The 27,566-nt window shown below is 44.5% G+C and overlaps 1 protein-coding gene across 1 annotated transcript in view; it reads left to right on the top strand.

Moving 5' to 3' along the window:
• CDH17 (cadherin 17) overlaps window positions 1-27,566 on the top strand; it is a 45,817-nt gene that overhangs the window by 13,868 nt on the left and 4,383 nt on the right. Inside the window, exons 8-15 of the mRNA XM_080646562.1 lie at window positions 2,213-2,428; window positions 6,045-6,121; window positions 9,077-9,268; window positions 14,478-14,722; window positions 18,576-18,706; window positions 21,361-21,600; window positions 26,436-26,552; window positions 26,688-26,801. Of these exons, the coding sequence (XP_080502688.1) occupies window positions 2,213-2,428; window positions 6,045-6,121; window positions 9,077-9,268; window positions 14,478-14,722; window positions 18,576-18,706; window positions 21,361-21,600; window positions 26,436-26,552; window positions 26,688-26,801 (1,332 nt within the window). The remainder of the gene's footprint in view (window positions 1-2,212; window positions 2,429-6,044; window positions 6,122-9,076; window positions 9,269-14,477; window positions 14,723-18,575; window positions 18,707-21,360; window positions 21,601-26,435; window positions 26,553-26,687; window positions 26,802-27,566) is intronic.

Raw genomic sequence — 27,566 nt, 5'->3', positions numbered from 1 at the left:
CACACTGGAATTTCCCCATCACTTATGTCAACAGCTCGTGGGGCCTCTGGCAGCTGGCATTTCCTGTGGAGCGAGAGAACAGTGTCCGTGGCGTTATGCTCACTTGTTTTGGGGAATGGTCCAGAGCAGGGCTGCTCAGACATCACAGGATCCCAGAATTCAGTAAGACACTCTTCGTCCCAGCACGCAGATCTTTTTTTTAAAGCAAGGGCAGACATGTGCCACAAAGGTGACTTGGTTGTGATGGATTCAGAAATAGCAGCAGCCACTGTACTAAATACATCTTTTTCTCCGCTCTGTTGCTCACGATGCCCTCCTTCCTCAGCCCATGAGGCACAGCTCCATGGGTCCAGCTCCATCACAGACTTACATGGGAAGTCCCCTCCCCCACAATGAACATCCTTCATGTTTCCATATGTCGGTAGATGCCAATTGCTATGGAAGGTGGGGAAAGACCTAGCCTCACAAGTGGCATATAATCAAGTCTCAGTCCCATGTGGGGATTGCGGCCGCATGTAGAGAAACCCACGATGCCCATTTCACGGAGCCAGGTGATCCAGAATCTATCCTACCTCCCCCAGAGCTGGGTGAGGTCCTGAGTCATCACCTCTGACTCAGGGAACGCCCTGGACTGAAGCACTCACAGAAATAAATCCTCGGGGCCGGAACTGCAGCCAGGCAGGGAGCACCGTGCCTGCTCTTTGCCCCAGGTTATCTCTGGGGTGGAGTCCGGCTCTGCAATGGTTGGAGAACGCGGCTGAGAGGGGACCCACTGTTGGCTTAGCCTTCTTTAGTGAGACCATTTGCCTTGCATGTTAGTGTCAGAGGGCAGCTGTGAACAAAGTGCCACAAAGGTGGGAGCTTAGGACACCAGGAATGTATTCTTTCACAGTCTGGAGCAGCCTTGGGCAAACTACAGCCCGCGGGCCTGATCCGGCTGTTCTATCCGGTTCTCTTGCTCTCCCCTCCGCTCCTTTACTTTGAATTTATTTTAGTTCACACAAACACTCCATCCATGCTTTTGTTCCGGCCCTCCGGTCCAGTTTAAGAACCCATTGTGGCCCTCGAGTCAAAAAGTTTGCCCACCCCTGGTCTGGAGGCTAGAAGCCTCAAATCAGGGCGCCTGCCAGGGGAGCATTCCCCTTGCCTGTTCTGGCTGCTGGTGCTCTTGGCATGCCCTGGCTGCTTGTGGTAGCACAACCCTAGTCTCTGCCTCCTCCTTCACATGGCCTCCACCTCCGTGTGTGTGACTTTGTGTCTTCTCTTCTTAGGAAAACACTTAATCGCTAGATTTGGGACCCACTCTAAATCCAGGGTAATTTTATCACAAGATCCTTAACTAGTTACATCTGCAAAGCCCCTATTTCCAAATAAGGTCACAACCAGGTTTGGAGTGAACCTGAATTTTTATGGGACACTGTTATGGGCTGAATTGTGATTATCCCCTCCCCCCCCCCCATTCATATGGTAAAGTCCTAATGCCCACTATCTCAAAAGCTGACTGTTATTTAGAGAAAGGGTCTTTTAAGACATAAAGTGAAAACAATGTCCTTAGTGTGGGTCTTAATCCAATATGAATTCATGTTGGCATTGCTAATACTTGGGAACATGAGTCCCACAAGATTCTGTCTAATGTAAGACACCAAACAGGAGACTATAGATATACTAAGGAATACATTAGCATATTATTGAGCTAGACCATAGCCCCCCAAAGGGCAGGGCCATTGTTTTGTACCTCTTTTACCCTAAGAGTGTAGAATAGACTCAGCACAACATTCTGAATCCATCACTGATGTGCTATTCTTCCGAGAAGAGAAAATCTGGACACAGACATGTACAGAGGCATGATCATGTGAGGACACACGGAGATGACAGCTATGTACAAGCCAAGGAGTGAGGACTCGGAAGAAACCAGCCTTCCTGACACCTTGATCTCAGACCTCTGTGAGATCCAGAAATTGTGGGAAAATACCTCTATGTTGTTAAAGCTGCCCAGTCTGTGGCACTTTGTGATGGTGACACTAACTAATACACTTCTCAGCACACTACATGATGGAGAGGGTTAGAAGAAACAAAAGAAATCTAAGAACTTTAGCCAGCGGTTCCAGGTTATTTACAGAGCGTTCCCGGGACCTGCTTATCCAGTGGGACCATTTAAAATAGATGGAATAGAGTCTGCGATGGGTGAATTTTCTTCTTTCCTTCTTCACAGTGAGCAATATTGGGACTCTGATTGCCCACGACATGGATGAAGCAAACACTGTCAACAGTGTTCTACATTACAAAATTTTGGATCAGTTCCCTAAGTTTCCCAGAGATGGACTCTTCCTCGTCCAGACCTACACGGGGGTGTTCCAGTTAGCCATTCAGTCCTTGAAGAAGCAAGACGCTCCTCAGTACCTCTTGACCGTGGAGGTGTCTGACAAAGGTCAGTGTCACACTCGCTGTCAAGAGTGAAAATGCTTGTTTCCCTTTTATTGTGATTTGTTAGGCTGTTCTAATACCTGGGTGTATTGAAGAAGGATGTGAACACGTCCAACACAGAGGCACCTGGTCCAATGACAGGTCAGGCAACATTGTTGTGTTGGTCCCAGTCCTCCAAGGAGCAGATGCCAAGAGGAGATTAAATGTACGAGAATTCTATTAGGAGAAATGGCTCTGAGAAAAAAGTGGAGAGAGATACAGAGAAGGCTGGGAGAACCATCAGACTGTAATATAAGCCTGACCCTGAGCGAAGGAGATAGGGAAGGAGGGCTGCTGGGAGTGTCAGAGACCACTGAGCACTCAAAGAAAAGTTTAGCAAGGTCATCAGGGAGTCCAAAATGGGACGCTGACGGAGTCCGTGCTCTTTAAGAATGGGCCTACCTGAGCATGCCTGCCTTCTTCCGTCACTGGCGGGGGGCAGCTGTGGGAAGCAAGGCCTCAGGGCAAATGTGGTGATGGATTACAGAGTGTAGCAGTGGGGCCGTCATTCTTTAATGTCCCTGTTGTTGGAGGTTGGTAAGGCCACCATAATCATAAACAAAAAAGTTAATTGCATTTCCCAGTTCTTCCCTTTGGACTCAAAGTGTCCTACCATGTGAAAGTGGAGGAAAATGCATCTTTTGGGAAGCTTGATCTTCTATTAGCTTCTAGTTAGCCACTTGACAATATCAGAATACGTTCTTCCATACTCCTTACACAGTTTCCAAGCAAGTGGTTCTTGATTTTTGTTGGGTCACAAGACCCTTTGAGAATCTGAAGAAAACGATGCATTCTCAAACAAATGCACTCATTTTCAAATGTGCAGACACAGAAAATACATGTATTCTGAGACATACTTATTTTTGGGGCATGCGCACTCCAAGGTAAGAATCTTTCTTTGACTTACAGCTAAATCTTAGATTAGCAAATAGTTCAGTTAAGTGTTATGCCAGGTGTGCCAGGAGGCATAGATTATACACTGAGTGGCCAGATTATTATATGATCTCTGAATGCATAATAATCTGGCCACTCAGTGTATACCCTATATAATAAAAGGCTAATATGCAAATTGTCCCCTCGACCAGGAGTTTGACCAGCAGGCAGGCCGGCTAACCGCCCATGTCCCCTCCCCCTGGCCAGGCTGTCCAGACCCCACCCATGCACAAATTCATGCACCGGGCCTCATATATATATATATGCATATATATATATATATATATATATACATGTATATATATATATATATATATATATATATATATATATATGTATGTATATACACACATACACACACTGAGTAGCCAGATTATTATGCGTTCAGAGATCACAATAATCTGGCCACTCAGTGTATGTGTATTGATAAAATTAAACTTTCTAGTATACACTACAGAAAATTAGACACCAGGCTGTAATTAACAGTTTTACAGAAAATCAGGGAGGGCTTAGTACTTTGGAGGCCCCCTGCTGGCCCTATTGAGTTTTGTGAGAGCAGGTCCTGGGCACCCCCAGTCTTTAGCCATCCTTGTCACAAGTGTTCTGGGGACTGGCCCCAGCTTAATCAACATTCACTCATTTATACTTCAGTTATGATTAGATGACACGCCCAGGGCACTGAGCAGGAGCTCTGGAGTAAGACTGCCTGAGTAGATTCGTTAGGATCCCAGCAGGAAATGGAGGGGCCCCTCAAAAGGAGTAACCAAAAAGAGTTTAAAGAAAGGATTGTTTGTAAAGGCTGTGGGCAAACTGAAGGAAACCAGCAGGCAGTGTCACGCACAGTGGCCAGCCTTTACTCCCCAAGGGGTGAAGGGTTGAGGGAAGGGAGCATTCCCAGAAGTGGCAAGCCCTGGGCCTGTGGCTATCCACAAGGCCGCCGGCCCTGGGAACTCCACCAAACCTTTCGCCTCCTGCCCTTCTTCCCACTTCCTGCCAGGGCTCCTATTGGCGGAACCCAACTGGTACCCAAAGGGCTAGAATGCCCACTGATGCAGTTCATAAGGTGGGCCTCCCAGACACAGAGCAGGGAGGAGGGCGGGGAGTAGGTGTAGTGGACACAGGGAGCACGTGGGTTTAAATTCTGGCTGGACCACCAGTTCACTGTGTGACCTTAGTCAGGTTACCTAACTTCCCTATCCCGTGGCTTCCTCATTTGTGAATCAAATGAATGGTAACAGTACCTACATCATGAAGTGAGTATGAAGATGAAAGAAGTAATGCAGGTAAAGCACTTGTGCCTGGTACCTAGAGAGTGCTAACCATTTTGTATGATGTCAAGACCTCAGTTCTTTTGTTATCTAGATTTTATACAAAACATTACTGAGGGCCAGAGACCTTGAGTGACACAATCAAGGTCTCACACATCTGATAAGTGGCAGAGCCAGAATTTGAGCAGTGGGATTCCAGAGCCCAGGTTCTTAATATTTCTATGATACAGGACATCATGATTGTTAGAATGACAGTGATTCCAACAAAGAACCTGTCATGTTTTTTCTTATTTTCAATACTAGAGGCCCGGTGCATGAAATTTGTGCACTCGGGGAGGGGGTCCCTCAGCCCAGCCTGCACCCTCTCGCAGTTCGGGAGCTTTTGGGGGATGTCTGACTGATGGCTTAGGCCCGTTCCCCGTGGGAGTGGGCCTAAGCCGTCAGTCGGACATCCTTAGTGCTGCCACGGAGTTGGAAGAGGCTCCGGCCACTGCCGCTGCACTCGCCAGCTGTGAGCCTGGCTTCTGGCTGAGTGGCACTCCCCCTGTGGCAGTGCACTGACCACCAGGGGGCAGCTCCTGCATTGAGCATCTGCCCCCTAGTGGTCAGTGCGCATCATAGCGACCGGTCGTTCCGTCATTCAGTCGATTTGCATATTAGCCTTTTATTATATAGGATCTCCCTGGGCATTCCATTCCCACCCACACGCCACGCTCATCTTAGACCCAGGTTGAAGCCGCTGTCTCTGACTAGGTCTTTGACTTGTCAAACCTCTTCCTCAAAGCCTGTGTCATTTCCCCAGGGTTCCATGAGCCGCTTCTGCCCCTGTCTTGCCTCCAGCAAGCTGGGTGGTCAGCCATTTGAAGGGGATTAATTATACCACTTCCTCCCTTACTTGGAGGGCAGGGAGCAGGCACCTGACCCTTCCTTCCCACCATGGGAGCAGAGGAGATGTAGGACAGTAAGTGCTGGGCTGGTCAGAGAAGGAAAGAGCCGGCTGGGATGCTCGGGGAAGGTTTTCTGGAAGGAGAGGTTTGCACTGGGCTTTGAAGGCTACGTCACTGTCAGTAGTTTGGAAAAAGAGGCTGCTTCACAGAAAAGTAACTGTGGCTGGAGAACAACCCTTTCCCTGGAGGGGGCAGGTGGAGGGAAGTGGGAAGCCCAGGCGAACTTCCTGCAGGACTTTCTTCAGCCTCCCTGTGACCAGCTTGTGGGTGCAGGTGGGGAGCAGAGGATCCCGTTTCCATGCCAATTGCATGTCAACAGCGAATTTGTGACCCCCGCTGCCACTTTACTTGCCAATGTTTTTCTTGCCGGTTTCTGATGTTAATGCATGCTTTTTCAGTGAAAAAATGTTTGTGATATGACTTTGATTTTCAGATTTCCAGACCCGCTGTCAAGTGCAAATCAACGTTATTGATATCAACGATCAGATCCCCATTTTTGAAAAATCAGATGTGAGTAGTCGTCACGTGTTGTTTTTTTCTTTACTTTGTTCACATCACTTGATCCCTACTTCTGGAATCAAGACACAGACAGTATGCAGGGAAAATGCCACGCTTCACAGGTAGCCTTAGTCAATGCATTGGTAACCACCCAGACACCTTCTCCAGTGAAATTCTTGGGGGAACATTCACTGGTGTAGTATCTGGGAATGTCTGTTTATAAACTTCTGCCGATGGCTCATTTATTCCAAGTTCTGCTTAAAAGCTGCAGCCACAATCTTTGTCAAATTGAAAGGCGTCGGATGGCTCCATGCAGTTGATCATTATATATGTGTGTAGTAGGATGATAAATGGATTACTGCTAGGTTTCAAACAAGCATTTTTAGTAAAAAGTATTTGGAATATTGGCAACTTAAACTCATTTTGCAGTATTTGGATAAGAGAAAAAGAGAAGGAAAAAAAAAACAAAAACTAATCTCTGGCATAAGTCACGGAAAAAGGCGCTCAAGATATTTGCAAGATGCCGAAACTGGTTTGGCTCAGTGGATAGAGCGTCAGCCTGCGGACTGAAAGGTCCCAGGTTCGATTCCGGTCAAGGGCATGTACCTTGGATGCAGGCACATCCCCAGTGGGAGGTGTGCAGGAGGCGGCTGATCGATGTTTCTCTCTCATCGATGTTTCTAACTCTCTATCCCTCTCCCTTCTTCTCTGTAAAAAATCAATAAAATATATTTTTAAAAAAGATATTTGCAAGAATTAGGAGCACTGGGCAGAAAAAGCAGGAGTAAAAAGATTCAGTTAAGGACATCAAAAAAAACGTTGACTTGTCAATGTGGGCTTTACACTTGAAGGTAGTTCTATCACTGTTCCCTTAGAGGGGAGGTGTCTGTTTACTTATTCTGGAGCAGAGAGAAGTCCATCTTACTAGTTTGTTTGAAGTCAATTATGAGATAGCCCAGAACCCTGTTCATATGTCAAAATGTTCATACATCAAAACAGGGACAAGGCTGTGGCAAAGAAGGGGAGTTGATTTATGCGAGGGTTCAGGGTGGTCCGAGGTGTGACTGAGCATAACCTGTGTGGCGGGCACTGAGGCCAAGCAAGCAGGAGCTGGAACCATTTGCTTCTCAGCCTCCACGTTCCCATCCTTGTGTTACATCTAACAGTGGTTTCAAACTGAAGGTGAGAGCCAGCTTTGGGAGTGTCAGGGCTTGGAAGGGCAAAATGGGCTCTAGAGAACGAGTCTGCTGCTGTCACTCTGGCCTTCTCCTGGGCCCTGGCTAGTTCCCCCTTTAAGATCATGATCCCCCCAGATATGACCTGGGGGATTTTCAGCGGAGGAGCGGGAGATGGTCTAGGACAGTGGTTGGCAAACCGCGGCTCATGAGCCACATGAGGCTCTTTGGCCCCTTGAGGGTGGCTCTTCCACAAAATACCATGGCCTAGGCGAGTCTATTTTGAAGAAGTGGCGTTAGGAGAAGTTTAAGTTTAAAAAATTTGGCTCTCCAAAGAAATTTCAATCGTTGTCCTGTTGATATTTGGCTCTGTGGACTAATGAGTTTGCCGACCACTGGTCTAGGCCAGTGATTACGAGCACAAGCTTTAAGTTAGACAGCATGGGTATGAATCCCAGTTCTCTGTGGTCTTAGGTGAGTTTTACCTCTCCAATCCTTTGCTCTTCTGTCGAATGGAGATGATGATACAGCTACTCCGTAGGGCTTGCTGCTTATCTTTATTGAGTACTTACTGTAAGGTCTGGGGCTGGGAAAGCAGGAACTTTACACCAATTCCAGATTTCCTGTTCGTTACATAGTAAGTCTGGAAATTAGGTTGTGAAAGTCCTTCAACTGTTCTTCTGAGAAGGCTTACCCCTATTTTGTAAAACTACTGTTTGGAATTCTCTGCTGTTTTTTTAGACGGACTCTTATTCTAAAAAATAACTTTGCTTTCTAGCCTGCTTTAGCCTGCTTGAATAATAAGGAAGATAAACTTAAGCTGTCTGACCTTGTAGGCCAGAGACTAGATATGCCCATAATTTCAATGCCATGCCAGGTGCATTTTTTAATTGGATAGAACTGTGTTGTTTTCAAGGCCAGCAGCGAGATAACCACTAAGTGCACATAGGGCTGGCTCTTTAATAAAAAGGGAAGTTCTGCTTGTAGCCTTGCTTAGAATTTGAATTCATTTTCTCTAAGCCCACCGGTGCAGCCCACCGGTGAATAAGTGTGACTCCCCCGGCCTGTGCTCTCGGACCGTGGGACCTCACCCGAGAGCTTTCAATAAACGCGATTTTTCGCTTTTACCCTGCTTATCTTGGTCAACTTATTGGCTTCGGTCAGATTAAGTCTTACATCTCTGATTAAACCTTACACTTACTATGTGGCAGCCGCTAGGGACTTCCCAGGCATTATCTCTTAATCTTCACAGCAAACATGAAGTAGTCCTATTGTTATTATTTCCATTAGACAGATGATGAAACCGAGGCTTAAATACGTTAGATAACTTGCTTCAAGTCACCCTGCTAGTAAGTGGCAAGCCTAGGATTTATACTGTTTGACTCCGAAGTTCAGACTCTTAACCACTCTCCTTGGTTGATTGTGGGCTAATTAAAATAATGTATGCAGAAGTACCTGCCGCATGATAAGTACTCAATATGTATTATTTATTTTTGTCCTCACTAATATAATAAGTAAGGTTAGCATATATATTGGATGTGGCAGTGGGAATCTGTTTGAGAATCCTACCAGTAGCTCTCTGAGATGTGTTTCTTGGTACAGTGAATATCAGTCTATGAGTATGATGGATATCAAAATCAACTGCAACATATTAAGCCATAGGAAAAACATGCGTGGCAAGTATTGATGCAAACTATGACTTGTGAACATTCTGAAGCTAAAGAGATAAGCTAGATCTTTGACAGCTAATTATTCTTGATGACAATGCACATTCTTATTGTTTCCTTCTTAGTACGGAAACCTAACTCTTGCCGAAGACACAGCCATTGGGTCCACCATCTTGACCATCCAGGCCACGGATGCTGATGAGCCGTTTACTGGGAGTTCTAAAATCCTGTATCGAATTACACAGGGAGATGATGAGGGGCGACTGGGGATTGACACCGATCCCCAAAACAACACTGGACATGTCATAATTAAAAAGGTACATGACTCTTTAATGGAATTTGTCTTTTTTCTTTGGTTAATGTCCTTATGGCTATGCAAGGACCTCTAAGCAGAGGTGATGGATCAGCACTGACCTCTCAGGCGCGAAGGACCCTGGAGTACTCTGTCATTCCTGTCCTCCCAGAGGGCAAAAGGCCAGGAACCTAGTTCTGGGTCTGTCATTAGCTGACCAAGTAAGCTTTGTGGGGGGAGGGAGGATTGCCATATAAAATACATAAAACACACGATAAACAATTTTTAGTGTATGTGTGTCCCATGTAATATTTGGGACAAACTTATACTAAAAGATTTGTTCATCAGAAATTCAAATTTAACAAGGTGTTCTATATTTTTATTTGCTAAGTCTGGTGTGGGGGGGGTGTGCTTAGGGCTTTACTTCTCCCTTTGCAAATGTGGGGGGTTAGACTGGATGAATCCTATGAGCCCTTAAGACTATAGACCAGCCGTGGGCAAACTATGGCCCGCGGGCCGGATCCAGCTGTTCTATCCGGTTCTCTTGCTCTCCCCTCCGCTCCTTTACTTTGAATTTATATTAGTTCACACAAACACTCCATCCATGCTTTTGTTCCGGCCCTCCGGTCCAGTTTAAGAACCCATTGTGGCCCTCGAGTCAAAAAGTTTGCCCACCCCTGCGACCTTTTCTTCTAACGTGCCAGCCATAGACTCCTCTTTAAAAAAGGACTGGAAATTGATAGGTAGTCTTTTGAGGTTGAATAGACACGTTTATCCTTTTTACCCCTTCTCCACCCACCCCTTCCTTTCAGGTTGCATCATTTGCTAGAACAGCTCAGAGAACTCAGAGAAACACTAACATTTGCTAGTTTATCATGTGTTAAAGGATATGGTAAAGGATACAGGCAAACGGCGAGATGAAGAGATACGAAGGACAAGACTGCAATGGGTCTGAGTGCAGGAGCTTTGGTCCCTGTGGATTCGGGGTGCACCGCTCTCCCAGCACATGCATGTCTTCACCAACCCAGAAGAGATCCTCGTACTTGTGGGGTTTTTATGGAGGCTTCCTCAAGTAGACAGGATTGATTCTGAACTCAATCTCTAGCATCCCTTCCCTTCCCTGGAGGGGACGGCAGGGTGGGGCGCAACTTTCCAAGCTTCTAATCAGGGCTTGGTCTTTCTGGTGACTAGCCCCCACCCAGGAGTTCACCAAGAGTTGCCTCATTAGCACAAAAGACATTTCTATTGCTCAGGGAAATTCCAAGGGATTTAGGCGCTCAGTCTCAGGAACTGGGGTCAAAGGCCAAATAGAAGAACAAAAGGTGGTCTTAGTGCTCTTATCACTTGGGAAATTACAAGGATTTTAGGTGCTTCTGTGCCAGGAACTGAGGGCAGAGACCAATATATATATTTTCTGTTATTTTATTTGCCCCAAGTGATGCTTAGGATTAAAAAGTTTTATAGAAATGCTGCCCTACTCAGTTTGTGCCCAGAGCTCTGGCCTGTCATGTGGTAGATCCTGATACCCTGGAGGCCAAGGGGGTGTCAGGAGCAGGGAGGCTATTACTTTGAGGCCAAGCCAGTGCATCAATATCTCTCTTAGGACTCCATTTCTTGAAATTCAGGGTTTTGTTTTAGCTTTAGTTTTTTAAAATGCCAATTTTGTCACTTCTCCATTTTAGCTGGTCGTTTGGAATCCTGGGTGCGGGACCTATTTTTCAGCCAGCCCACGCGTCATCTGGAAAAAGAACGCACAGTTTTTTCTCATGTTCACTGTCCCCCGTTGCAACTCCGCTCCCTCAGCGCTTTTATCTGTCTTCAGGTTGAGTCTAAGTCACGAGGTTTGGCCTTGCAAACCCTGGTGTGCAGAAGAGCAGCTGCAGGCCGGAGCGTGTTCTTTCAGCTTATTTGAGGACTGTGTCTCCTAGATCAGTGGTCGGCAAACTCATTAGTCAGCAGAGCCAAATATCAACAGGACAACGATGGAAATTTCTTTTGAGAGCCAAATTTTTTAAACTTAAACTTCTTCTAACGCCACTGCTTCAAAATAGACTCGCCCAGGCCGTGGTATTTTGTGGAAGAGCCACACTCAAGGGGCCAAAGAGCCGCATGTGGCTCCCGAGCCGCGGTTTGCCGACCACGGTCCTAGATGGATGTGAGGCCACCCCAAGAGGCCGTGATGAGTCTCTTGACTTGGCTTTGCAGCATTATGAAAGATGATACACATGGTTCGACAGACTTGCCCTTGGTTAAGCTCTGCTGATTATCATTAGCCAGTTTGGTATTTTTCACTGCTAATGTTTTCCCTGGAGGATTTGGCTCAGTGTTTTTCCTGGTGTGAAAGTTAAGCAGGCTGATGGATGACGGGCTGCTCCTTTTTTCCTTTGTTCTTCCATTCGATAAGGTTTAAGGGGCATTGACATCTTTCTAACTGGTCTCCCTGCCTGAGTCTGGGGTCACCTCAAATCCATCCCTCACAGGGCTGCTCCCAGAGGTATCTTTCTAAAACGCTAATCTGACCTTGTCAGTCTGGGGCTTACCACCTCTCTCTGCTCCTCAAGGATAAAGTCCCAGCTCTTCAACCTGACGTACAACGTCTTTTCCACCACCTCTGTCTACTCTCAGCCTCATAGTGTTCTGTTCTGGCAACACAGGCTACTTCTCATTTGCTGACGTACCGTCTCATTTCTTTCTTTTTTTTTTTTAATATGTTTTATTCATTTTTTACAGAGAGGAAGGGAGAGGGATAGAGAGCTAGAAACATCGATGAGAGAGAAACATCGATCAGCTGCCTCCTGCACACCTCCCACCGGGGATGTGCCCGCAACCAAGGTACATGCCCTTGACCGGAATTGAACCTGGGACCCTTCAGTCCGCAAGCCAACGCTCTATCCACTGAGCCAAACCGGTTTCAGCCGTCTCATTTCTTTATCCCTCACCTCTGGGAGCCACAGTGATGGGATAGAAATTCAGGGGGGAGACTTAAGACCTGTCTGGTGGGGAGGATGGGAGGTGCCTCCTCTGCCTGAGCCCACAGATGGCTACGCTGCCTGCCGGAGCCTGGGCCTGGCTGGACCAGCAAGGAACAGAAAACATGGCCTTTGTCCTTATCATGGGTTACTCTGGGGGCTGCTGTCTTTCTGCTTCATCTGCCAAGATTTCTGCCAATCTGATGCCTTTGCCTTCATCCCCTGAGAAGGGGATTGGGTCTCTAGGTGTCAGAAGCTCCAGCTCCCTCCCGTCACCTCTGCTCCTCTTTTGGTAGTGATCAAGAGGTCATTGTGGGGCCCTAGCTGGCTTGGCTCAGTGGATAGAGCATCAGCCTGCGGACTGAAGGGACCCGGGTTGAATTCTGGTCAAGGGCACATGCCTGGGTTGCGGGCTCTATCCCCAGTAGGGAGTGTGCAGGAGGCAGCCAATCAATGATTGTCTCTCATAATTGATGTTTCTCTCTCTTTCTCCCTCTCTCTCTGAAATCAATAAAAATATGTTAAAAAAAAAAAAAGAGGTCATTGTGGGCCATACCCTGCAGACAGGGAGTGCTTAGCTCTTTAACCTCAGCTGGCTTATCACATTTTATATCCTGTCTATTTGTATTCTGTCCGTTGCTTCTTATTTTCTGTCTCAAATGACTTGGTATCTTCACATACAATTCGTTCTCTTCCATATGAGCAGTCTTTCTATCGTACTTTCTATTGAGCTAGAAATCGAGTTGTGATGTTGTGTGTGTTTGGGTGTGCATGGAGCAGAGGGTTTTCTGGAAAGTGGAGGTCTTCTCTGAACTCTTTTCGACTGGGGCCCTCTAGGGCTCAAGAAGGACCAAGGCCTTCTCATCTTCATGTTTTTTGACTGATATGCCATGGGTACTGCGTGCTAAGGAAGAGACAGGAAGCAATGATGAATATAACACAATTTCTCCTCTCAGAGAACTTACGGACAGTAGAGTCTGAAATAGATAATAACGTAATTAGAATCCTGGTCGGGTACTGAGATTGCAGAGGATGTGGATGGAGGGCGGGGATCAGGGGAGCCAATCTGGAGAGGACAGCACTCAGCCCACTTCTGACTCAGGGGGAGAATGTTTTTCAGATGTTAAGGAAGAGCAGGCTGAGCTAATGCAATCATGTGTCAAACCTCCACGAGTTTGTCTCTTCCCAAATGGATATTAACGTTTTTGTTTAATCAATGATATGAATAGATAAACACTAAAGGACTGACAGCTCACCAAGAAGTCCTGGGTCCTGTAGGCATGGGAGAATGAACAAAATAGCGCAGTTTCCATAATCTGGAATGTACCTTTGGGGCTTTGCTTCAGTTCCTTCATCTTTTTGAGGTCCTGGGTACCACTGAGACTCTGATGAAACTATATATACTATCATTAGAAAAAAACTCACATCTGCACATACATATAATATTTAGATTTTGGCTTCTAGGGGTTCACAGATCGCCAGAAGCCCTTTAACCCCAGTTAAGAAGTCCAACTGTAGGGGTTGTTCCACTCTTTAGGATTGGCAGTTTTTCCCATAGAATCGTGGACTCTGTGCCTTTAGGGAGGCCTTCAAAGTCCCATAGAACCAACTGCTTAAATGATATTTAAGTCCTTTCTGTGCTAGGTTGTCGCATGTTGTTTAAGGCCATTCCTGAAACCTTCCAGAGTTGAGAACTGTTTTTGAAGGAACTCTGTCTGTCTTTCTATGTAGCCCTATTAAAATTCTTCCTCATGCTAAACCAGAATTGGTTTTTTGATTTTTCATTTCTGGCTCTGTCTGGAATGACCTGGAACAAGAGTATCTATCTTTCGATCATCTCTTCTAACCTTTCCCACTCTCCATGAGTTTAGACTTTTACTTTGGGATTTGGATCCTGAGGTTTCTCTAAAATCGTTCTCCATAAAATGGGGACATCTCTAAGCATTTTCCACGCTTGAGAGAATCAATAGGTTTCTGCTGAATGAGTGAAGGAACTGTCCCAGAGTTAGATAAGTTTGGGGAGTGCTGCATTGATTGGCTCTTCTAGGAGAGTCTGCATGCACATTAGCACCTTAAAAGCTCTGATAAATCCTGGAGCACAGACTTTCCATGGCTCCATTATCATTGTGAGAAGTAAGTGTTTGCTGGCACTGACTCAATAAACGGTTGCTCTGTGAGAGTTTTTAAAGGAGGATAGGGAATGAATCTTATAGGGAACTAGTCATCCCCAAGTTAATTTTCTCTGTGTTTTTCCCCCCCACACAGCCTCTTGACTTTGAAACAACAGCCATTCACAACATTGTGTTCCAAGCGGAAAATCCTGAGCCTCTGGTGCCCGGTGTACAGTACAATGCCAGCTCGTTTGCCACGTTCACCCTTTTTGTGACAGATGTGAATGAAGCACCTCAATTTCCCCAAAACATATTCCAAGCAAAAGTCAGTGAAGACGCGGCCATAGGCACCAAAGTGGGCAACGTGACTGCCAAGGATCCGGAAGGTCTGGACATAAGGTAGAGAGCAGGAATGGGTGAGCCCAGCTGTGCTGTGACCGGGGCCAGTGGGAGGGAAGAAGGGCCAGTGGCAGGGGGGGGGAGGGGCGTACAGGGGGTAGAGCACCTGGCCTGACTCCAAGGCTCTCTCCTAAGGGAGCAGCCAGCGATTTGAAGCCATAGCCAGTGCACATGGTGCACTTGACCTTGGTTCCTGCAGGGGTCAGTACCCTGCGTGGGGAACGAGGGAAATCCAGGCTCAGACAAGTGGGAAGCATGTCAGGTTGCATCTGGCCCACTCACTGCAGGTCCCACTGAGAGCTGGTAAGCTCAGGAGATGGGGTCCAGAGACGGGGCTGCCCAAAGCCAGATTCTGGTCTGAACCAGTCCCCACAGCCAAGGTTTGGGGAAGAGTTCCAGCCCAGCCCCTAAAGTCAACTGGAGGGCTAGACAGAGAGAATGAAGCAAAAGCCCAACTGGACAGACTCCGCCCCCTGACACAATTAAGGGTATATTCTGGATGCAGAGTGTACAGGTTCCTTGCCTCTCCAGAGAGTAGGTCTGGGGTAACACGACCCATTCCAGAGCACACCTCTGGCGAGGCTAGCGTTCAGCCCGAGGTGGTTAAACAAATGCATAAATCTTAGCATTTCGCAACCTTTTTTTTTTTTTCAGTGCATTAGGATTTACAAAGACTTGCCTTAAAAATGTACAATGATCATTAATTTGCCCAAGAAATATATGTATGTGTATATATATCTATATCTGTGTCAATATATATAACCTCTTTAAGGTCACATAGTTAATGAGCACATAAACAGGACTAGAACCCAGATCTTTTGCTTCTGTTGTATGACAGTCTCACGGTGTATGGCATAACCAATGTATATGGTTATGATGACAATTCTTTAAGGTTCTCTAAACATTTGACAGGGATCTTGTCTCCCAACAAGCTGTCATTTAGGCACTTGGAATCAGTGCTAAGACCTTTTTCTGATTGTCTCTCAAGGAGTAAAGTTCTCACCTCCTGTTTTAATCTTCTAGTTCAGGCATCCTCAAACTATGGCCCGCGGGCCACATGCGGCCCGCCGAGGACATTTATCTGGCCTGCCGGGTGCTGCTGCCTGTCCTGCTTAACAACCGACTCATCCAGGGCCCGCAGTGCGCATAGGAATTTGTTCATAGTTTTTTTTTTTTAAACTATAGTTCGGCCCTCCAACGGTCTGAGGGACAGTGAACTGGCCCCCTGTTTAAAAAGTTTGAGGACCCCTGTTCTAGTTCATCCCTTCTCTAGTTTTATAAAGAAGGCAAGTACAGTGGGGCTGTACTGTATGGTTTGTATAGATACACTCTATACATCAGAGTCACAAATTCTGATGGGGGACATGTTCAAAATTTTACTACCATTTCTTGTTTAACACATGCTTCTTCCTCCTTCATGAGAATGCTATAAAAATCATTAGTCAAAGAAAAGAGAATAAAACTTTGAGTTTATGAGTGGGGAAAACAAAGGCATTTAAAAAAACTCTCAGATAGATCAAGGAGAAGATAGAAAGTATCTACTATTAAATGAGATTAGAAAGATGAGGAAGAAGACTGAGAAGGACAGCGTCCTGTAAGAAACAGTCTTGGAGGACAAATGAGAAAAGTGTGTTAAGAATAAAGAACAGCCGAAACCGGTTTGGCTCAGTGGATAGAGCGTCGGCCTGCGGACTGAAGGGTCCCGGGTTCGATTCCGGTCAAGGGCATGTACCTTGGTTGCGGGCACATCCCCAGTGGGAGGTGTGCAGGAGGCAGCTGATCGATGTTTCTCTCTCATCGATGTTTCTAGCTTTCTATCCCTCTCCTTTCCTCTCTGTAAAATATCAATAAAATATATTTAAAAAAAAAAAAGAATAAAGAACAATGGGCAGTTCAGAGGCTAGTAAGTCAGTTAAGAATTCAGATGACTCCAAAGATTTTGGCCTGAGTAAGTTAATTCTTCTCTTTCTCTCAGCTCTATAAACTTATAAACCATCACAGCCCATGGGTCCTAATCCAATCCGCCAGTAAAGATCAGAGATTTTTTCATTGAAATACATCCAGAATGCAAGTGCTTCTCATCACTTTGCCATGGTTCAGGCCACCATCGTCTCTTTTCTGGATTCATCCTTGCCCCACGCTGAGTCTATTTGCTACAATCAGAATAGTCCTTTTAAAACGGAAATCAGATCACATGACTCCTCTGAGAGCCCTCCAAAGGGCTCCCATCTCTCTCAGGGATGAAATCCTGGTTACATGGGGTTTCTTGTGCATGACCTGCACCCACAGCCCAGCACAGTGCTTGGCATATAGAATATACTATAGTTGGAAAAAATAATTTGCTGAACTAGCACATCATAACTTTTTAATCATTATCTTCTCTTGAGCATGTAGATTGTTTTTAGTATTCTTTATTATATAAAACTAGAGGCCCGGTGCACGAAATTTGTGCACTCGGGGTCGGGGGGGGGGGGGGGTCCTTCAGCTCAGCCTAAGCCAGCAGTAGGACATCCTTAGTGCTTCTGCGGAGGCGGGAGAGGCTCCTGCCACCGCTGCTGTGCTTGCCGGACATGAACCCAGCTTCTGGCTGAGCGGCGCTCCCACTGTGGGAGCACACTGACCACCAGGGGGCAGCTCCTGCATTGAACGTCTGCCCCCTGGTGGTCAGTGCACATCATAGCGAGCAGTTGAGTGGCCTTAGCATTCATTAGCATATTACGCTTTGATTGGTTGAACGGCCGACTGGACAATCGGACAGTTAGCATATTTTTGCATATTTGTATGCATGTAATTCTTTTATAACGTCTATTAAATTGGGTATTTTTTATTGAGGAAAAATTTCTAGAAGTGAAATGCTTTGGTCTAAAAAATGAACAGCCTTATGGCTATGATGGCTCCACAGAGGGCTGTACCAATTGTTTTTCCTGTGGTTCTAATCTTGTCTCTCTCAAATTCATCTAACACACCTACCAATGAGTCCCACTGGTGACACCAATATGCCTGGGTTGCCTTCCTGCTGAACACCATTCCAAGGCTGACCACTGCTTCCCACGATCTGGCTCTTCCAGGCTCTCTGGCTTCATCTTTTCCATCCACTGCTTCCCATTTTTACCCCGACACTGCTGGAGTGTCTGACTCTCCCACACGGCAAGCCATTCCTTGGCCTCAGGCCATAGCACGGCAATCCCTTCTGCTTAAAGCAGCTTCCTTTTCTTGCCTCAGCGAGCATCTACTCCTTCAGAAAGGCTGCTCTGATTCCCATGACCTTCTCTGGGGTTCCATAGGGCCCCTTTCACTGTCTTGACCACTTTCCATTGGAGTTATTTATCTCTGTGTCTGTCTCCTCTACTGGCCTGAGAGCCCCTTTTTGTAACCTCCCGTCTGCCTGAGATTTGCTAATCACTCAATAGATGTTTGTTGAATGAGAGAGTTCACGGGGCCACCAGTGGCCTCTGAGTATCCACCCATTCACACAACATCTCCACCACGGGGTGCTCACGTTTTCTTAGAAGGGTGGTTTGCTAATCCGTTTTAAAAGCTGGTCCCAGGTTGGTTTCATTAGAATTCTTTGACTGCCAGAAAAGTTTAACTGTTTTCCCCCCCGAGTTTGCGGCTATACATTTTCTAATGAAACAAGTTCAACTACCACTTTGTAAAGATGAGCAAATCCCCGTTTTGAATATAGAAGATATGCAAATAAAGCATTAGTAGTATTACATCATGATCTTTGAAATATGCCATAAATAATATGCCAGGGATAATGTTGACGTAACAGCATAGCGATGCATAAACTATCCTCCCGTTTCCACATAAAGTAACACGGGCTTTCCTTTGCTCTTGTCACTTCATGAAGTTATTCCCTGAGAGGCGACGCGAGAGGCTGGCTTAGGATTGACCCTGCCACTGGCGAGATCTTCAGTGCGGCTCCACTGGACAGGGAAGCTGAGAGTCTGTATCGCGTACAAGTGGTGGCAACTGAAGTAGGTGAGCAAAAAAAAAAAAAAGTAACAAGTTAACAGGGGATATACCAATAGAAGTAGGAGGGAGGGAAAGTGAGTGGGTCAGATTGTCTGAATATCTTTGAGTGGAAGAACAAGAAGGGTACAAAAGTGAAGGAAGCCCTAGCTGGTGTGGCTCAGTGGATAGAGCGTCAGCTTCAGGACTGAAGTGTCCCAGGTTCGATTCCGGTCAAGGGCATATGCCCAGGTTGTGGGCTCAACCCCCAGTGGGGGGTGTGCAGGAGGCAGCCAATCAATGATTCTGTCTCATCATTGATGTTTCTCTCTCTCTCTCTCTCTCCCCCTATCCCTTCCTCTCTGAAATCAATAAAACATTTTTTTAAAAGTGGAGGGAACTACTTCCTGGTTTTGTTTCAAGATGAGAACCGCCTGCGCTGAGCACCTGAGGGGTTGCCTACAGGCTGCCAGGGCTCCTGGGTGCTGCTCACTCTGGCTTCCTAAAGGGGTACAGCTCCATGGTGCTTGGGGGTTCTCCTGGAAGTGTGGCCTGGCTGGCCTACACTGTTCATTTCTCCTTCAACCTTAAGTGGAACACCTCCTCCTTTTTGAGACAAACTGTGTTACTCGCTGTTCTCACCTTGCTGTGTGCCAGAATCCCCTGAGGAGTGCAGACAGGAGGAGCTCGCCTTCTGACTCTGATGCCGTAGTTTTGGGGGCCCTGGGTACCCATCTGAGTTTTGATGAAACGGGGTGAACTTTGGAAAGACTTATTAGTTACATAAGCCAGGGGTGTTTGCATTGTCCTTGTGTAACCTTTGCATCTCATTTAATTTGGTTGGGGTGGCTATATTACCCACGAGTTCTAAATGGGGACTTCCAGGGAATTTTAAAAATTAAAATGAACTCACAGACATAGTATGCTTACCAGTGAGAAGAGTGGTGATTAAAACATTGAGTTTCTTTGCATTTAAATGGAATTTTTCAACTTAGAGGAGGAAGCCTGTTGATCTTACACTGATTAGAGCCTCTAATTGGTAGATAGTAACTCCATCTGCTTGGTTTACCAAAAAAAAAAAACCAAAACAAACAAACAAACAAAAACCACAAATGAGAATTGAACAAATTATGACCAAATAAACACAGTTTTAGACAAAAAAAAAAAAAAGTAAACTTTTAAAATGTGAGGCCCAGGGCTGGGAGCGGGAATGGAGACCATTGCAGTGGGTGGGGATCATAAAAATGTTCCCGCCAGTGAAAAGGTGAATAAGAGCAAAGCACTGCCGTCCACTGAAAGCAGCGAGAGGAGAAAGGCGGCAGCACACGCGGCATTCGGAAGGGATGTGTGCAAGCGACAGCCTCTTGCTCGTTTCTAGTTATGCACACGCACACGCCACTATCACACTGTATAGGCATTTAACTCTTTTTAAAATAAATATTTTTTTATTGATTTCAGAGAGGGAGGGAGAGGGAGAGAGAGACACACACATCAATGATGAAAGAGAATCATTGATGGGTTGCCTCCTGCACGCCCCACACTGGGGATCGAACAAGCAATCCAGGCGTGTGCCTTGACCGGGAATGGAATCATAGCCTCCTGGTTCATAGGTCGACGCTCAACCACTGAGCCACACGGCTGGGCCATGCATTTGATTTACTAGCTCCCGATTGACCGGAGGAAGTTTCTGGCTGGGCCTTCCTGCTGTGCGTTCTGCTGCAACATACTGTGGGGGCAACACTTCCCTTCGCGTGTGCCCCCAAGGCCTTGCACATGGAGCAGATGGATGAATCAAAACCAGGCTTCACCACCCTGCTCCAATTTGCAGTTGGCATCCCTGAAATAATCGATGAAATGACCCCAAGAGCACAGTGGCTGTTCCTCCTTTGGTTCAGGGTAGTCAGGGACACAGAAAACATTGAAAAGAAAAGCAAGAAGACAGGGATCACGGGAATTGAAGCGGGTTGGAGCCAGAAATTGTAGAAACAGTATCTGTGTTGAAGTCAGGGAGATGAGAGCAGTGTCTTTACGTTGCACTGACGCCGTGTTTGAAGCACTCCGTGCGAGAACTTACTCCTCCTGCAGCACTGCGGGGTAGGTACGTGCATGACCATGTTTCATGGATGCGGAAACCAAGGCACTGAGCAGCTACGCAGCTTGCTCACCATCACAGAGCTACCAAGCATTAGGCTACCGAGTCCAAGTCCCAGCACCCTACCAGAGTGGGTGACCATTGTGCAGCGCTTCACTCTTCCCTAAGAACACGGCCTGCGGGACCCTCCAGGGCCACATGCACTACAGCCGAGTAACCGAGGCTGAGAAACCCTAACGGACATGCCTGAGTCAGTGGTGAGGCGCAATGGAAGGCGTGGGCTCTGACGGCGGACCTGGGCTGGAAGCTCTTCTTGCTGTATGACCTTGGGCAAGTCACACACCTTCTTTGGGCCTCGGCCTTCTGCCTGGAAATGCGAACCAGAGCCGTTTTGAAGTAATGTCTGTAAGACATTAGCACATCCATCTTATTATTATCATGAAGGCTTTTTACCAGGTCTGATTTGTTATCTTTCTGCTACCTCAATATACCCAACTACTTGAATTGTAATAAAAAAAAAAAAAGAAATATTCTTTCTTATTAAGAGGAAGTGAGAGAGCTGATATTCCGTTTCAACCACTCAATTCCCTAGGTGGGTCCTCCCTGAGCACCACAGCGGGGTTCCACCTGGCTCTGAAGGACGTGAATGATAACCCCCCGCGGCTAGCGAAGGAGTACACGGGCTTGTTCCTCTGCCACCCGCTCAGCGCGCCCGGAAGCCTCATCATCGAGGCCACGGACGACGATCTGCAGCCCTTTCGGGGTCCACAGTTTACCTTTGCCCTTGGCAGCGAAAGCTTACAGAACGACTGGGAAATTTCCAAAATCAATGGTGAGTGGTCAAAAGCACATGGAGAAAAGCACTGGTGGGTGATGACATTGGCTTTCACTTGCCTCGATGGGCCTGCAGCACTCAGCACAGGGCATTCTCCCAGGCTCCCGGGAGGGGCCGCCTGCTTTGGGAACTTGCAGAGGGGAGCTCTCCAGAGGGGAGAAAGCCCTAGGCTTTGGAGGGAGGGAAGATGGCTAACACACAGCCATCCCCGTAGTGTATGGAGACGGAGAGTTGGATATTAGCAATCGGAGCAGCATTTACAAGATTTCCAGTGGCAGCTGAGAAACAGATTTCATAATGATGTTTAAAAACAGCTTTATTGAAATACTAGAGGCCCGATGCATGAAATTCATGCAAGAGTATGTTTTTCTTCCCCCGGCTGCCGGCACTGGCTTCCCTCAGGCACCCGGGACACGGGCTTCCCTCGCAGCCCTTGTTTCATCCGGAAGGTCGTCCGGAAGGACTTCCGGTCTAATTAGCATATTACACTTTTATTATCCTATATAATAAAAGCCTCATATGCTAAGTGTCCGATCATCCATTCAACCAATCAAAGTGTAATATGCTAATGATATGTTAAGGCCACTCAGCTGCTCACTATGACATGCACTGACCACCAGGGGGCAGTCAGCAGGTTGAAGAGTCGCTATGATGTGCACTGACCACCAGGGGGCAGTTGCTCCAACTGGTAGGTTAGCTTGCTGCTGGGATCTGGCCAATCTGGACTGAGCGAGATGGGCCAGACACACCCTGGAACCTTCCCATAGTCCCTCCCTGGCTAGCCAACCTCCCGCGTCGCTCCCCAGCCCCTCTTGCAATCCAGGACCCCTTGGGGGATGTCAGAGAACTGGTTTAGGCCCAATCCTGCAGGCCAAGCCGAGGGACCCCACTGGTGCATGAATTCATGCACCAGGCCTCTAGTTATATATAATTGACATACAATAAGCAGCACACATTTAAAGCATACAATTTTATAAAAACTGACATATGTGAACACTATTGAATGCAGTCAGCACAATCAGGATAAGACTATTTCCACACACACACACCCGCCACCAAAAAAGTTTTATACGCTGTTAGAGTCCCCATTTTCAGCCCACTCTGCCTTTTCCCCATCACCAGGGAACTACTGATCTGCTTTCTATCTACTATAGATTAGTTTGCATTTTAAAGAATTTTATCAAAATAAAGTAATACAATATGTAATCTTTTTTCATCTGGCTAATTTCACTGAGCATATTTATTTTGGGTTTTAGCCATGTTGTTGTATGTATCAATACATCTTTTTTTTTTTTAATTGCAGAGTGGCATTCCATGGTATGACTCTATCACAATCTGTTATTCACTCACTAATTGATTGTCATTTAGGTGACTTCCAATTTTTGCTGTTACAAATGAAGCTGCTACGAACATTTGTGAACAAGTATTTTGTTGGAGCATATACTTTCATTTTCCTGGTTAAATATCTAGAAGTGCAATGCTGGGTACTATGGTAGCTGTATGGTTAAATTTTTAAGGAACTGCCACATTGCTTTCTAAGTAGTCTATAACATTTTACAGTCCCACCAGTGTGTGAGAGTCCTCAACATTCTTCTTAATACTTGCTATGCTGGGTCTTTTTAATTTTAGCCATTCTAGTGGGAGTGTAATGGTATTTCATGATGGTTTTAATTAATATTTCCCTAGTGACTAATGATGTTGAGCATCTTTTCATGTACTTATATGCCATTCATATATCTTCATTGGTGAAGTGTCTGGCCAAATATTGTGCCCATTTTTTTAAAAAATTGGCTGTTGGGTATCTATTGTTGAGTCATCAGCATTCTTTGTATAGTAAAGGTACAAATTATCTGTCAGGTACATATTACAAACATTTTCTCCCAGGCCGTGGCTTGCATTTTCATTCTCAACAGTGTGTTTTGCAGAACAGATTTAAGATTTTTGATGATATCTGACTTATTTTTTCCTTGTTTAGTTGGTGACTTTTGATGTGATGTTTAAGGAATTTTTGCCAAACTTGAGGTCTCTAAAATTTTCCAATTTTCCCCCCAAGGGTTTCATAGTTTTAGCTTTTACATTTAGCCCTACGATTGATTTCAAGTTAATTTTAGTACATGGTGCAGGGTAAAGGTCCAGGTTCATTGTTTTTAATATGGCTAATTATCCTAACATTATTGAAAATATCCTTCTCACATTGAATTGCCTTGGCAGTTTTATCAAAAATACAGTGACCACAGACATATGTGGATCTATTTCTGGATTTTCTGTCTCATTGATCGCTTTATCTGTCTTTATACCAATACTGCACTGTTTTGATTACTGTAACTCTATAATAAGATGGAATCAAACAGTGTAATTTTTCCAACTTTGTTAATTTTTGAGATTATTTCATCGATTGTAGGTCTCTATACATTTTAGAATATAGTTTATCAATTTCTACCAAAAAAGCTGATGGAGATTATGATGGGAATTGTGTGAATCTATAGCTGAATTTAGAGGACAATTAACATCGTAACAGAATTGAATCTTCTACCCATGAACATGACATATGTCTCCTTTATTTAGGTCTTTCTTAATTTTGCTGTGCAATGTGTTTTAATTTTCAGTGTATCGTCCTTGCAAATGTTCCCCTAAGCATTTCATATTTTCACCTAAGCCTGGTATTTAAAATATTTTAGTTATTAAGTAGTTTCAGGCTTAAGGAATATAATTGATGATTTTTGTGTGTTATTCTTGTATCTTATAACGTTGTTGACCTCATTATCCGTACTTTCTTGTTTTTAGATTCCAAAAATTTGCTACATATACAATCGTGTTGTCTGTAAATAAGAACAATTTTATTCCCTTTCCAATCTGAATGCTTTTATTTATTAATTTTGCTTTATTGCTGGCTAAAACCTTCAGTACAATGCTGGGATGAAGGTAGCGAGAGAAGAAATACCTTGGCGTGCTCCTGATCTTAGGGAGGAAGCATTCCTCTTGCACCATCACGGCTAAAGTTAGCTGTGGGTTTTTGTAGATGCCTTTTATCAGGTCGAGGACATTCTCTACTCTTCCTAACTCGCTGAGAAGGTTGTTTGCTTTTTAAAAATTAGAAGTGGGTGTTAAAATTTTCAAGTGCTTTTTTGGCATCTATTGAGATGATTGTATGGTTGCTTTGTGTGTGTGTGTATGTGTTTTTTAATCTGTTAATTGGTGAATCAACTTTGGGATGTAAACCAGTTCCTAGGATAAAGCCTATTCAGTTGTGAAATATTATTTTATATTGTTGAATTTGATTTAATGAAATTTTACATTTATATTCATGAGGCGTATTAGTCTACTTTTTTGGGGGGTAGTGTCTTTGTCTGGTTTTGATGCCAGAGTACTGCTAGCCTCATAGAATGAGTGAGGAATGTTCTTCTCTTTAATGATCTGGTACCGTTTGTGTAAAAACAAATTTTTTTCTTCCTTCAAATTTGGTAGAATTTACCAGTGAAGCCATGTGGGCCTGGAGTTTTATCTACAAATACAACTTCTTTAATAGATATAGGGCTATTCAAATTATAGACTTCTTCTTGGTTGAGTTTGTAGTTTATATCTTTCAAATAATTTGTCTATTTCGTTTGATTTATTTAATTTATTGGCACAACTTATTTGTAATATTATTTTATTATTCACTTAATATCTTTAGGCTTTGTGGTGGTATGACCTCATTTTGATATTGGAAAATAATATCTCTTTTTTTCGCGGACCAATCTGGCTAAAGGCTATTCATTTTATTGATATTCTCAGAGAACCAGCTTTTGATTTCATTGATTTTCTCTATTGTGTTTTTGCTTCATATTTAATTGCTTATAGATATATATCATTTTCTTTATTCTTCTTATGCTATATTTAACTTGTTCTTGTATTATTTTCATTATGGTGGAAGCTGAGGTAATTAACTTGAGAATTTCTTTTTTTGTTAATATAGGCATTTGGTGCTATAAACTTATCCTTTAATGTCACTTTAACTGCATTCCACAAAGTTATGTATTGTGTTTTCATTTTCATTCAGTTTAAAATACTTTATAATTTTTATTTTTTTTTTTTTAGATTTCTTCTGTGACCCATGAGTTATTTAGAAGTGTGTTATTTAGTTCCCCAATATTCGAGTATTTTCTATATCTTCCTGGTTACTTTCTAACTTATTTCCTTAGTGACCAGAGAACATTTGACTGGAATACATTTCAATTTATTGAGCCTTTTTTTTGTGGGGTTTTTTTTTTTTTTTTTTTCAGTACTTTAAAGATTTCTCCACTGTATTCTGGATTACATTTTTTCTTTTTTGTTCCCTTGAATGTAATGTGTCCTTTTACTCTGATGCTTTTAAGATTTTCTCTTTATTACTAACTTTAAGCAATTTAATTATTATGTGCCTTTTCATAGCTGTGGGTTGTTTTTTTTGTTTTTTTTCCTTTTCCCTGAGATTTGCTGATTTTTCTTAGATTGAGAATTTAGTTTTTATTAAATTTGGGGGTGGGGAAATTAGCAATAATTTCTTCAAATATTTTTTCTTTATAATTCAGTGTTCATGGCAACTTTATGAACATAACTACTGGGGATTATGATAACTGACTGTTTTTAGTATTTGTTTCTACAGAGAAATCATACACTGAGGACTTGAAAAATGCATTAACTCTTTTTGACATTATGGAAGGTACATGTGGAGTGGAGATACTTTGGGTAGTTTAACTCATACTTATACTTAACTATTTCCCAGTCACCCTCAGTATGTGATTCAAATATGAGCTTGATTCCTGCTGATCTGGGTACCGAAGGTGGCATTCATTTTACCCCTGTTCTGACAGGAACTCATGCCAGACTCTCCACCAAACACACCCGCTTCGAGGAGAGAGTTTATAATGTCCCAATCCGCATCAACGATGGGGGCCGGCCACCCTTGGAGGGGACTGTCTCTTTACCAGGTGGGTATTTTGCTGCAGGCAACCTGGGATGTTGTCTGTTACCATGGGGAGTTGGAAAGAATTGTCACCTTTGAGCTGATTCTGCAGTTGTTCACTTAAAAAACTTAAACTACCAAATCCTGTTCTGCTTTTCAGTCACTTTCTGCACGTGTGCGGAAGGGAGGTGTTTCCGGCCAGTAGGTCATCTGCCTGGGATACCTACTGTGGGCTCGACAGTTGGCATACTCCTGACCACATTATTGGTCATTGGTGAGTGTAACCTCTCAGAGTCAAGGATTTCTGTTCTGGTCCTTAGAAACATTGGCTCACCTAAGGGTCTGCTCTGGTGGCTGGTCAAGCGGCAACCTAGGTGACAGCCAAGAATATAGATCACCAGTAAACCATGTCAGACCTTCCTGGTTGGAGGTACAGTTTTAGTATCACCCCCTTCCTTCCATTGTGTGATTGGTTACTTTGGGAAATGTGAGGCTTTAAAGCATAAATGTTGGTGTATAATTATAATCCATGGCAATCTATAGTGATCCGCCGTTGCATCGTCTCTTTTACATCTGATTTTATTGATTTGGGCCACTTTTTATCTTTGAATATGGGTAAAGTTTTATCAATTTTGTTTCTTTTCAAAGAACCACCTCTTTTTAACTTTTTTCTTTAAATCCCTATTTCATTTATTTCTGCTCTGATCTTCATTATTTTTTCCTTCTCTTTGCTTTGGGTTTGAGTTCATTTGGGTTTAGAGTTAGATTTTTTACTTTCACTTGAGATTTTCTTTTTTCTTTTCTTTTCTTCTCTTTTTTAAGTCCGCCTTTATAGCTGGGAACTTCCCTCTTAGAACTACTTTTGCTGCATCCCATAAATTTCAAAGAGTTGTGCTTTCATTTATCTCAAGATAGTTTCTAATTTCCTATTTGATTCCTTGGTAGTTTAGACGCATGTTGGTTAGTCTATATGTATTTGTGTTTTTTCCAGTTTGATCGCCCCTGTAGACTTCTAGTTCATGCATTGTGGTAAAAAAAA

Source organism: Plecotus auritus (assembly GCF_963455305.1).
Source record: "Plecotus auritus genome assembly, chromosome: 11".
Lineage (NCBI taxonomy): Eukaryota > Metazoa > Chordata > Mammalia > Chiroptera > Vespertilionidae > Plecotus > Plecotus auritus.
Note: the sequence above shows the minus strand (reverse complement) of the source record. Positions and strands in the feature narration are given on the sequence as shown.